Below are 12,239 nucleotides of genomic sequence, written 5' to 3'. Positions count from 1 at the left end.
CATAGTCATGGACCCGCAAATCTCTGACAAGTTCTGGTAGCCTTGATAAATGTAAGCAGGGGCTTGGGAGATGAAACATTTATACGCAGGAGCTTGGGAGACTAACATTTGCAGGCTGCCCGTGGCCATTAGATACATAGGTGCCAAACCAGGGATGAATTTCCTGTTCCCTGTCCAATTGTTCAAGTTATGCTTGAATTGGGTTATGGAGGAACTCTGCTTCACATGGATGGGGAGCCTGTTCTGAAGAAGGGGTAGTGTCTAGGATACAAACCTTTCTCTCCAGCAGGTCCTATTTATATCACAGCAAGGTTTATGTCTTTGGAATGGATAATTCTGGTGCTGTTTGCTTTGTGGGCATACAGGAGGTTTATTAGAGTGGGGTAATGTCTTGTATGCCAGGTATAGACCTCCCCTCAATAGCCTGTAAGAGACAGAATACAGGGATAGGGCTTTGAGGTGGTCTGCGTAGAACATGTTACTTATGCCATGTATTCTTTTAGTGAGGAACCTCTGTGGACATTCCTATTGTTGGATGTGCCTGGTTAGGTACATACCAAAGGGGCATTGAACTCAGTGATAGGAATGATGAATGCCAAATACAGTGGAACACTGACCTCCTTGGACTTAGATCTCATACCTTTGTTTATAAGTTGCACAGCATAGAATAATTTCCTCACTGCTGCAGACACGTGATTGTGAAAGGATAGATTACTGTCCATGGTTCTAACATAAGTTATTTGTGTGTGTCATCCCTTCATGGGCAACATTAGTGTCGAAGGGGGATTTTGTGCCTAATCCTAATTTGCAGTCATCTGCAGATCTGGTCGACCAGAGACCCTTGAGACTGGCCTTGACCTCAGAGAAGTAGATGCCAAAATGGAGTTATCCCATGACCGATCCCTGGGGGACTCCACTTGTGACTTGCCTGTTTATACAGGTGGACTCCCCAGTTCTAACTTTCTGGGTTCTGTCTGTGAGCCAGTTGGCTACCCACTGGGAGACATACAGGTTTGTACCTAATCTCATGAATTTGTCAACAATGCCCGAGAGGGGTATTGTGTCAAATACCTTGGCCAAGTTAATGTAGGTAGTGTGAACTATTTTGGCCTCATCCATTGGCTTTGGTGACCTTCTCAAAGAAGTCCACCAGGTGTAGTAGGCATGACCTTCCCTTGTCAAAAACCAAACTGGGTTGGGTTGCGTGTCTGAAGTTGCCTATGTCATTATTGATCCTTTCACTGATAATTCTTTCCATGGCTTTGCATATGAGACTAGTGAGACTTCTGGGTCTGTAGTTTCCAGGGTCTGTAGATGACCTGCCTTTGTGCAGAGGGATGACAGTTGCTGTTCTCCATTTGTGAGGCATGAGGCCTGTTCGGAGGTTGTGGTTAAATAGTGACTCAAGTGGGCCTGATAGGTCATGTGACATGCTATTTACAAGGCATCCTGGGATATTTTCTGGGCTCATTGATGCAGTGTTCTTGGCCATAGAGACAGCATTGAGGAACTACTGTTTCCTAGTGATAGTAGGGGGAGTTATGTATGATGGTATTTCCTGAGGGAGAGACAGAGGTAAAGTTAAATCTGAATTTGTCTGCCAGTAGGTTTCCTATATCTTCTGGCTCAGTATAGTTGACTCCATTAACAATGAGCTCCTGTCACAATTGTATGCTGCCTTTGAGGTTGCGGGCATAGCCTTGTGATTATCCTTAGCCTCAGAAGCCAAATTTACCTCAAATTTGGTGTTAGTAAACTTTATTTGTTTTCTTAGTTGTTTGCTTAATTTGATAAGAAGTGCTTTTATCCTGCTGGGTGCTACACCTTCTAATTCTTGCCATGATTTTCTTCCTTCTGTTATACAGGCTATTGATTTTGTGATTCCACCAGGATGGCTTGTTTTTTGAGTTAGTTCTGTACTTCTTCACGGTGGGTAGAGTTGCCTGTATGCAGCTATTAACATACTTGTACAGGGTTTCTGCATAGGCAGCAGTGTTCTCAGGGTTTATGGGGACTTGAAATTTTGCCAGGTTATCAATTAATAGTAGGAGGTTAGCCTTAGTGTAGTGCCTAAACACTCCAGGGTTAGTTGGGGTTCCGAGTTTTATTTTTACTTCAAAGGAGACCATTTTGTGTTCTTACCTTACCAGGGAGGACATTACACTAGGGGGTATGCAGCGCTCTATCATATTAGTGAGGACCAAGTAATTCTTCCCCATATAGTGCAACCGTTCGACTCCTCAAGCCTTTTCCACCGCTGTGGGGATAATTAGACTTTACTGTTCCATTTTATTTTGCTTTTCAGGGCATTTGCTGATACAGAACCTATGCAGAACTTTGACTCTGGCTTGATGCTTGCATTTTTTATGTTACTAGCTGGCTCTACAGCAAGCAGTGGCGTGGGATGGAGCACTTGTGTACCATACAGTGACAGAAAAGGTGCGACTGCTGGTAGAGTCCTACTTCAATACCCAGAATCCTCTCTATTTCTCCTTCACACAGCTCATCTGCAGGACTGCAGCTGAAGGTAATCTTCAATTTCTGGTGTGAAACTGGCATGCTACATTTTTAAATAGGATGCCGCATTTATTTATTCTTTGTTATGCACGTAAGAACCAGATATGGCACATATGAAGAGATACCTTGTTGGTACATTTGTTTGCTGTTTACTCAGCCAGAGTGCATGCAAAACATAGTCTATAAGACTCGAACACAAGTGTATTGAATCTAGCTCCTTTTCACTGTGTTACTGTAACCACTTGGTTATACAGATAACTATAACTGTAGCATTCAAAGTTGAAGAGAAGGATCTCATGTATTCCCCAAATTTGGCTCAGTTTTATCTAAAAGCAGAGACAGTGAGTCCCCACACAGCTACACTGGTGAGAAAATGTATATGCTTGGATTTAAGCTGCATCCTTTTGTTGGTTGCATCCCGCATTGACAGATGCTATTCAATTGAAGCAGCCTTCACCTCACTAAACTTAGTAAAGGCATTTGGCTGAAGTGTACCTGTATGAAAATTTGGCAGCTATGAATGGTATTTTTGCAAGGCGAGTCCTCCTGCACTCTTCACATGGGGAGCCTCACCAACGAAGGAGTACCTAATATTTCTTCTTCCTTGAGGTTGTATGACCTTAGAGTTTTGGTGAGTGATATGTCTAGTCCTTGTAGTTAACAGGGTCTTCACAGAAGTGTGTACGGATGAGACAAATTTCTGTATTATGGAGTCTATGTTACATAATCGAACCACACTTTGCAGAAACTCTTCATACAGATGAAAAGAGTGAATGTTCAATAAAGCTAACAGTCAAGTCAGCAAAAAATACCACAGGGAAAGGAAGCACTTGGCTACCTTACGAATGCCACACACACACACACACACACACACACACACACACACACACACACACACACACACAGCAGTACGTCAAACCCATCCCAGTGGGTGGCTGTGCCCCCAACACTCCCTTAACTATATATACTAACTCAGAAATTGCACTACAGTGGGGAAAAGGGCAGCTTCCTAACATTGGCCATCTGCTTCCTTTCCCTGGGGAATTTTTCACTGATGTGAACATTCATTTTATTTAATGTTTTCTCTTTTCATCTCTATGAAAAGAGTTTCAGTGAAGTGTGGGTCGATTATGTGAAGTAGACCCGTATTATGATTCAAATGGAATATCATTAGAAGTATAAGGGTGATCCCAATTATGTCATTGCTGATATATGCCACTGCAGTAGCATTTAGAACTATTACCATTTTAGCACGAAACCACTGTTTTGTCTTTCTTTGAAAAGATCCCTAGGAAATCTGTGCGGTATATTTTTTTTTTTCAGGTAAGCAGGAAAATCGGTCAGACCTCAGTCACGCCGTTCATGCTGACAACTGTATCCTGGATCCTGAAGAGAAGAAATGCTGGCGAGAACCTCCTGCCTATGTCTTCCGGGACTACAGGTATAAGCCAGGAGGGGTTGGTCACCATAATAGTCATGTGTTCACACATTAATGCACATACTTCACACATTTTTCTCTTCATTGCTGAGATGACATCACATGCACAGCTAAATTAACAGATTTACACATGAGATATGTTATCTGCACACCATTATGGTCATACATAAATATTGAACACACACACACAAATACACACACACACACACACATATATATACATACGTACACACACACACACACACACACACACACACACACACACACACACACACACACGCACACACAAACACACGCACTCTCATTTGCTTTATTAATGTTATTGTTTACTTGTTTTTAAAAATGATAATGATTCTCCACCTTTTTCTGATTACATTTGTTCATAATAGTGCATTTATATGTATACGTTTAAAACCACTGACTCTTAGCAAGTCACTTGAATGTGAAAAAGGTCCAAGGAGATAAGTGCTCTACCATGGAAAACAAAGGGTCTATATCAGTTCAACAAAACAGCACATCATCGAATACAACAACCTCGAACTTCTAACCACGAAATCTAAAAACATTGAAAGCTCAGAACAGTGAATTTTTTCCCTGGGAAAAAATTCACTGTTCCGAGAAACACACACACAACACAAGCACACCAAAAAAACAGCAATCCACACACATACACTTAAAATCCTACATCTAACCCTACACTAAACTGTACATACAGTACTATCTATCCACTATCCTTAACCCAAACTGTAACCCTAAGGTCCGTCACTATTGCACACTCACCTCACCCGCACCCTAACCCTAACTCACATACCCCGCCCTAACCCTAAAGTCTATCACTATCGCACATTCACCTCACCCACGCCCTAACCCTAACTCACATAACCCACCCTAACCCTAACGTCCACACAATTGCACACTTACCTGAACCCAACCCGTAACTTTCCACCACAGTGCTGAAAATAGCGAAGCCACAGAAACAAACAACTGAATTCTTTCCCTAGGAAAAAATTTGGTTATCTGCAGCTTCGCTATTTTCAGCGTTCACTGTTTTCGTTTCGATATTAACCCATTCAAAGTATTAACACTTTCATGATCTAATATAGACCCGAAAATGAATACAAATAAAGTAAAACAAATAAAAAAACAAAACATGTCTTAGCAATTTGCAATCAATGAATTTATGGTGTTATACATGTACTGCTGTGGCAGTTGGGTTCAGATTTGCTTTGTAGTGTTACTTGCTAGATGGACAGAGACAGACATCTAATAGCCAATAAGTAAACAACCACATGCTTTACAAACATTGTACCAACTGTACGAGCAAGAAGGGTGTACCAACTGTACGAGCAAGCCAGATGTACCAACTGTACGAGCAAGCCAGATGTACCAACTGTACGAGCAAGCCAGAATCACATGACATCTGATGAGCATGCTGACTGAGCCTTATGAGTTACTTAAAGACACTCTGCACAGTATAGTTCAGCCCTTACCTTAGGTTGTCTTTTTCATTTATACAGATAATGTATACACTGTGCTATATTATACTAGTCTAGGGATGTCATGTGACATGTACAGTTGCATGAAATAGATGCATTGTATAAAAAAGCAATGGTGCAATACATGGCATGCAGTAAGGCTCTGCAGTGATTGGAGGGCACCTGTAAAGCTTGGCCTTCACTCTTACTAACTCATTTCGCTTGGATTGTTCCTTAATCCATCTATCACATCTTCTTACCCTACAGTAATTAGTAATGATGATGTCATAGTAGGTTCAACAGCCATGTCCATCTAATGGTCATCATCTGGGGTTACATCAGTCTCCATTCCTGAAGGTGGGATGTTGCCTGATACTGTGCTATGATCAAGCTTGATATATAGTCTCTTTGTCTGGGAATTGAAAATCTTAATGGCTCAAACTGTCTCTCATAGGCAATTTCTCAAACTTATCATTGTTTTAAGGTGAGAGTGCACCAGTCCCTTTTAAGTACTTTCTAGTAAATCTAGGCCTGAGGCCATCATTACTATCAACAATGGAAGACCTCTGTCTGTTTATTTCATCAGTCACAACAGATTCTTGTTGGTCCAAACATTTTTCAGCTACATCCCGGAGGATGTTCACTGTTGCTCCAGGCCTTAGGGTCGTCAGTGTCTCAGCTGATCTGGTATAGTACAGTTTTTGTTCTTAATAACTTTTCAGCCCAGGGTAACTCTACATCTTGCATTTTCTATAGCTAAAGCAGAATACGTGGGGTAGGTAACTCTGCCGTCATTTTCCTTCCTATCAACAGGTGCAAAGATTACAATCCGATCTGTTGTAACAGAGTTACTCTGTACTTTAGCAGAGTTAGATAGCCTTGTTTTGAACTGGAGACACATTTTCCATGATAACCAGTTTTATAAGTCTTCCACACCAGTCCATTAGACAGAGGGTATCTTAAAAAAAATTATACACTGAAATTCCCAGCTTTGTGAAAATGTATGAAATTTCTGATTCCCCAACTAGATTACTATCACCGATGCCATTGTGGAAAAATGGATTTCATCATCCATGTTTATCATCCATCATGTATCTTGACCCCGCAAAGGGCTTTAATAACATTTCCCATTCCAGCATCATATAAATGCAAAATGCTTTGCAAATTGAACCATATGTGGTAAGATAGATAGCAAACTGGCTGAAAGACAGAATGCAAATTTCAAGTGTGTTATCAGGAAGTATGAATGTGACCATGTGACTGGTAGAATCCCTCAGGAGTCAGTGCTGGAACATCTCCTTTTTGGTATTTATTTTCAGATCGCCAAGCAGAGAGCCACGACCTCTGGCAAACAAAGCCATTTTCTATACAAACAAAGCTAGCAGACACAATGGTGCTGCTATTGCATGTCACACCTATAAACATCACAACAAAATGGCAAATGGTATGGTAATCATGAGCCTGCCAGATCATTACGCTGAGATATCCCTACTTGGATATTGATGTCAGCTGAAGGAAGCTCTGTGGTATAGGGGGAGGGTGACCTGACTGCAGCGCATGCACCCTGGGCTTAACTACCAGTCACAACATCTGAAGCATGAATGAGGAGGGTAGAAAAGGCAGCAGAGTGAATGGGGAGGGTAGAAAAGGCAGCAGTATTTATCATCTTGCATAGGAGGGATCATAAGCAGGGATGGCAGTTCTGGTGATGATACTGGGACTGCAGCTCATGCTTATAAATATCAGGGCAATGCAGTGACAGATGTTCTCGGCCATAACGGCCTTAAATCATTGCATGTCAGGTGTTGGAGTAGGGTAATGAATAGGTCATAAAATATAAAACAGCTACGGTATGCTACCCATCAAGTGCCACATTCAGATGAGATTCCCATCAGGCCTGAATAAGCAGCATGATGCAGTAGATCTTCGCATGCAAATCACTATCCACACAGAACTCTCCCTATGGCCAAAGACAGTCACAATCCTTATCTACAAGAACTGGAATCACTCAGTATTAAACCCACTACCCTTTTACTAGCTGAACTAAACTATCCAACTATAGAGTGGGAAACCTACGCACAAGCACATAGATTCCTTGACTTTGTCAATACAAACGCCCTGGAACAATAAATCAGAGGACTCACTTTTGTAAATAACACCACAGACCTTGTCCTTACTAATATGGGGTGGGGGGCATCTTCCATCATTCCTTGCATATCTTCATCACTTGTTAGGTCTGACCATAAAGTTGTCTCCTTCAAAGTAAAATTGAATTGAGGGACTCCTTCTGTTCCTGGTACCTTTACATTTTTTTTCTAAGACAAACACCTACTCCTAAGTGATAGACTGGCTAACTGCAAATCCCCAGCAAACCCAGTTAAGTTCACTGAATATCTGGAAACCACTAAACTCTACCAGCATGGATATAGATGTAGTTGTACCCAGAAGAAGCAAGCAAAGGGCATACTGCAAAAGTAAGCCCCCCCCCCCCCCCCGGTGGAACTTTAATATCAGAAAAGCTTTAAAATAAGTAGAGCAAATACACAAAATGACAGAGCCCTCATTATTAATTTACAGTAGACTCCCTCTTATCTGGCCTCCTCTTTAACCGGCCATTACATTTCTGCAGTAGTCCTAGCAAAAGACAACAGAAAAGAACTACACTTTCACTTCCTCTGGGCTAAATAACAACAAACATTTGCGTTTTAGACTTCATATTCATTAGAAAATGCATACTAACACAAATGTTGTTATACTAGCTCATTTATAACATATAAATGCTATTTTGTATGCTTTTTCTGATTAACCAAACATTTATTTATCCAGCCTAAGATCTGGTCCCAGCAAGAATGGATAAGAGGGGGTCTACTGTAAACAGACATCTCAGGTGTTTAATTAAATCTAATATCGTCAAGTTCATGGTGAAAATAGCCACCCTAGCAAAGGACAGTCAGAAGACCTTTTTTTAGTTATGTTCGTAATCTCAGAGAACACCAGAGCCAAAGATACAGCTAACCTGCTGTCTGATCAATTCAGCTCATATTTGACCTCTCTCCCTTCTGTCCATCTCACATGAAATATCCAAAATAACTCGCCACCAGCAATCACACCAAAGTCCTGAAAGAGCTATCACAAGCAAAAACTACTGAGTCAATAGGTCCTGACAATATCCCAGGGTGCAGCTTGAATAGCATGAAGCATGATTTAGCTTCTCCCTTAACAGCACTGTTCAACTTTAGCCTCCATTCAGGTTTTGAACCAAGTGAATGCAGGACAGCAATAGTTACTCCCCTGCATAAGGGAGGACATTCCACAATTACATACCAGTAAGTCTATCCAGCCTGATCTGCAAAGTCATGGAAAGACTTATGGAAGTAATCAAAAAGGACATAGGAAACCTGCAAACACTGTCCCTAACTCTTTTTGGATTTGTCCAAACCAAATAATTCTTAATCAGACTGGTGAACATTTTTGAAAAGGTCACCAAAGTAATGTATGCAGGTAAAATGGTACACAATGCATACCTCGACCTGCCCAAAGCTTTTGACACAATCTCCCACTTGGATATAGTAGAAAAGCTAAATAAACTAGGACTAAACCCATACATCATCTGCTGGATTGCCAAATGACTCACAGATAGGATGCAGGAGATGAAAATGGGGAAGCTACATCCACAAACAGATTGGTCACATGTGGAGTCCCCCAGGGTTCTGTGCTGGGACCTCTCCTGTTCGGCATCTACTTCTCAGAAGTAAAATCCAAAACCAAATTGCTCTGGCTAACTAAGTTTGCAGATGACTGCAAGCTAGGATCAGTTATCAAGTCCTCAAAAGACTCAACCATCCTACAGGAAGGCTTGTCCCAAACAAATAACTGTTGTCAATCTCATGGACAAAAACTAAATGTCAAAAAAATGCATTATTGTCTGCTTGGAAAGTTGACTTCCCCTGGGAACTACCAGACTGACAACCCCTAAGAGATGACCCGGTAGTTTAGGTTTTGGAAACTTACATGGAGAGTGAACTAACTTTCAACCAGTCCTTCTATATTGCATAGCTCATAAAGAAGGGGATTGCTTCTTGATCCGGGGATGTCATTATCCCCCTTTAGTCAGTGTTTTTTAGGCCAGTCATTGAGTAAAATGCCCCTGTTGGCATGTATCTGTCTAGGCACATGCAAGATCTGGAAACTGTGCAGAAATAACTTACAAAAAGGATATAAGACCTAAGCAACATGGCGTACACTGACCACGTCAAAACCCTATTGCTATATTTAGTCTCTTACAGACTGATAACAGGTGACCTTTGTCTGGCATACAAGGCATCTTGTGACCCATTACAGATGGACTTAGTGCAAAAGTTAAATGGTATCATAAATACTCGATCCGGGGCCATAATGATTTGGAGGGGCAGATATATCTTTCACAGACTATTACTGCTCTAGGGCAGACTCCCCATCCACATTCAAGTGTAATTTGGATCAGTGGATGGGAAATAAGAAACGTGCCCCAGGACTCCCCCTCTGTACTACTAATGGACTGAGGTAGCTCCTGAAGGCTTTATCCTAACATGAGTTCACTTCAAATAATTGATTTTTTGATCTAGTAATTATTACCAGAGCAATATATAAATATAAGTTTTGGAAATGGTTAGGTAAATCTAAACTGCAATGGGAGAAATCAATTTTAAACACCAAATGGGGTAATTGGCTAGACCTAAAATGTCCCACAAAGCCTAGTACTAACATATGAACCTATGTTTATTACTCAAATTGTTATATGTAATACAATTCCAGAAAAAAAAGAATTTTAAAATATTTTATATAAGTAAAACTCATTTACTGTACATGAGATCAGGAAATGCTGCTCTTGAGGTATTCACATCCTACATAAATTGCAGAAATCAATGCCAGAGGAGCAGTGTTGTAGGGTAATAGTTATGCATGGAAAAGACACTGTAGCCACACATGAGAGTAATAATTCATGTTCAGTTTCCTTTCTTTGATCATGTATTTTATTTGAATCTGATCTCCATCTGCTACTACATCTGTGTGCCGTGTAAAGCGTGTTCTCTGCTGTAGAGTTGGTGGTGGTGCTGCATAATAATTGTGCAGCAGAGGAGAGCGGTACCATAATGGCCACACTTCAGGAACATGTCATGGTGGTGCTAGACAGTAGAGGGAGGATGGTAGAATGATGCCTTCTATGCGAATGTCATGACGGGTTATAATCAGTGTCTGCCGCTGACATGTAATGCGAATGTCATAGCGGATTATAATCAGTGTCTGCCGCTGACATGTAATGAGCATGAAGGACCATATACACTGGCATGGCAGGCATATAGTGGCAACAAGATAGGTAACTAGGGACCACCACCAGCCCAGCTTAAGGATGCAGAGGAAATGTTGGTGTCGTTGGGTGGTCATAACCTCACGTGGACTGCTTTAGGTGGTGGTAGAGAACTGAGCATTACTGTTGCACTACCAGGTATATAATATGCATTCTGCATCAGTGACAGAGGTTTATGATAGCACTGTGATGCTTGTATATCCTACACATATGTAGAAACCCTAGCACTCTGAGAGATCTGACCCATGTTGCGTGTGAATTGCACTGACAGTAAGTGGTTCTTAGGTGCCTCTTCTATTGGTGAGGTTGATCCTGTGTGATGTTTCAGACATGCTTGACCAAACCACTGTTATAAGGATACTGTTGGAACAAGTTCTAATGTGTCTTCCTAGTACCTATGATGGTTATTGCAGAGTCTGACACAATAATGCTTGAGGATGCAGACGCATATTTGGGCTCTGTGTATTGCACCTCCAATGGGAGGCCCAGGGAAATGCTGATGTATGCATTCAAATTTCACCAACTTGAACCTGTCGTAGGTCCCCCATAACTGAGAAATGTGAAGTGGTCTCCTCAGCAGGAAGGATACAGGGAGGATGAGGGGATGCACACACACAGCAGTTTGTAGAGCTCAACTACCCCTTCGATCTGCAAAATTACTTTGTTGCACAGAGAGTTGTAGACCCATGGAATGGACTGCCAAAATGAGTAATGAAGAGGGAATGCACATACGCATTAAAGAGAGTCTAGCACGGGTGGAAAAGAGGTGAGGGTGATAGTAAGAAAAGAGGGAGAAAGAATATTGCCTGCACTTAAGGAAGTATTCTTATTACCTCTGTCCTTTATCAAACAAATGTAGTGTAAGCTGCTCGCTGTCCTTTATCAAACAAATGTAGTGTAAGCAGCTCGCTGTCCTTTATCAAACAAATGTAGTGTAAGCTGCTCGCTGTCCTTTATCAAACAAATGTAGTGTAAGCTGCTCGCTGTCCTTTATCAAACAAATGTAGTGTAAGCAGCTCGCTGTCCTTTATCAAACAAATGTAGTGTAAGCAGCTCGCTGTCCTTTATCAAACAAATGTAGTGTAAGCAGCTCGCTGTCCTTTATCAAACAAATGTAGTGTAAGCAGCTCGCTGTCCTTTATCAAACAAATGTAGTGTAAGCAGCTCACTGTCCTTTATCAAACAAATGTAGTGTAAGCAGCTCGCTGTCCTTTATCAAACAAATGTAGTGTAAGCAGCTCGCTGTCCTTTATCAAACAAATGTAGTGTAAGCAGCTCGCTGTCCTTTATCAAACAAATGTAGTGTAAGCAGCTCGCTGTCCTTTATCAAACAAATGTAGTGTAAGCAGCTCGCTGTCCTTTATCAAACAAATGTAGTGTAAGCAGCTCGCTGTCCTTTATCAAACAAATGTCGTGTAAGCAGCTCGCTGTCCTTTATCAAACAAATGTAGTGTAAGCAGCT

The 12,239-nt window shown here is 41.4% G+C and overlaps 1 protein-coding gene across 1 annotated transcript in view; it reads left to right on the top strand.

The window, feature by feature from the left end:
* P3H3 (prolyl 3-hydroxylase 3) overlaps positions 1 to 12,239 on the top strand; it is a 383,658-nt gene that overhangs the window by 292,922 nt on the left and 78,497 nt on the right. Inside the window, exons 11-12 of the mRNA XM_044079609.1 lie at positions 2,377 to 2,527; positions 3,841 to 3,958. Coding sequence (XP_043935544.1) covers positions 2,377 to 2,527; positions 3,841 to 3,958 — 269 coding nt within the window. The remainder of the gene's footprint in view (positions 1 to 2,376; positions 2,528 to 3,840; positions 3,959 to 12,239) is intronic.

This window comes from Protopterus annectens, chromosome 8.part0 (assembly GCF_019279795.1).
Source record: "Protopterus annectens isolate FY-2018-M chromosome 8.part0, PAN1.0, whole genome shotgun sequence".
Lineage (NCBI taxonomy): Eukaryota > Metazoa > Chordata > Ceratodontiformes > Protopteridae > Protopterus > Protopterus annectens.
Note: the sequence above shows the minus strand (reverse complement) of the source record. Positions and strands in the feature narration are given on the sequence as shown.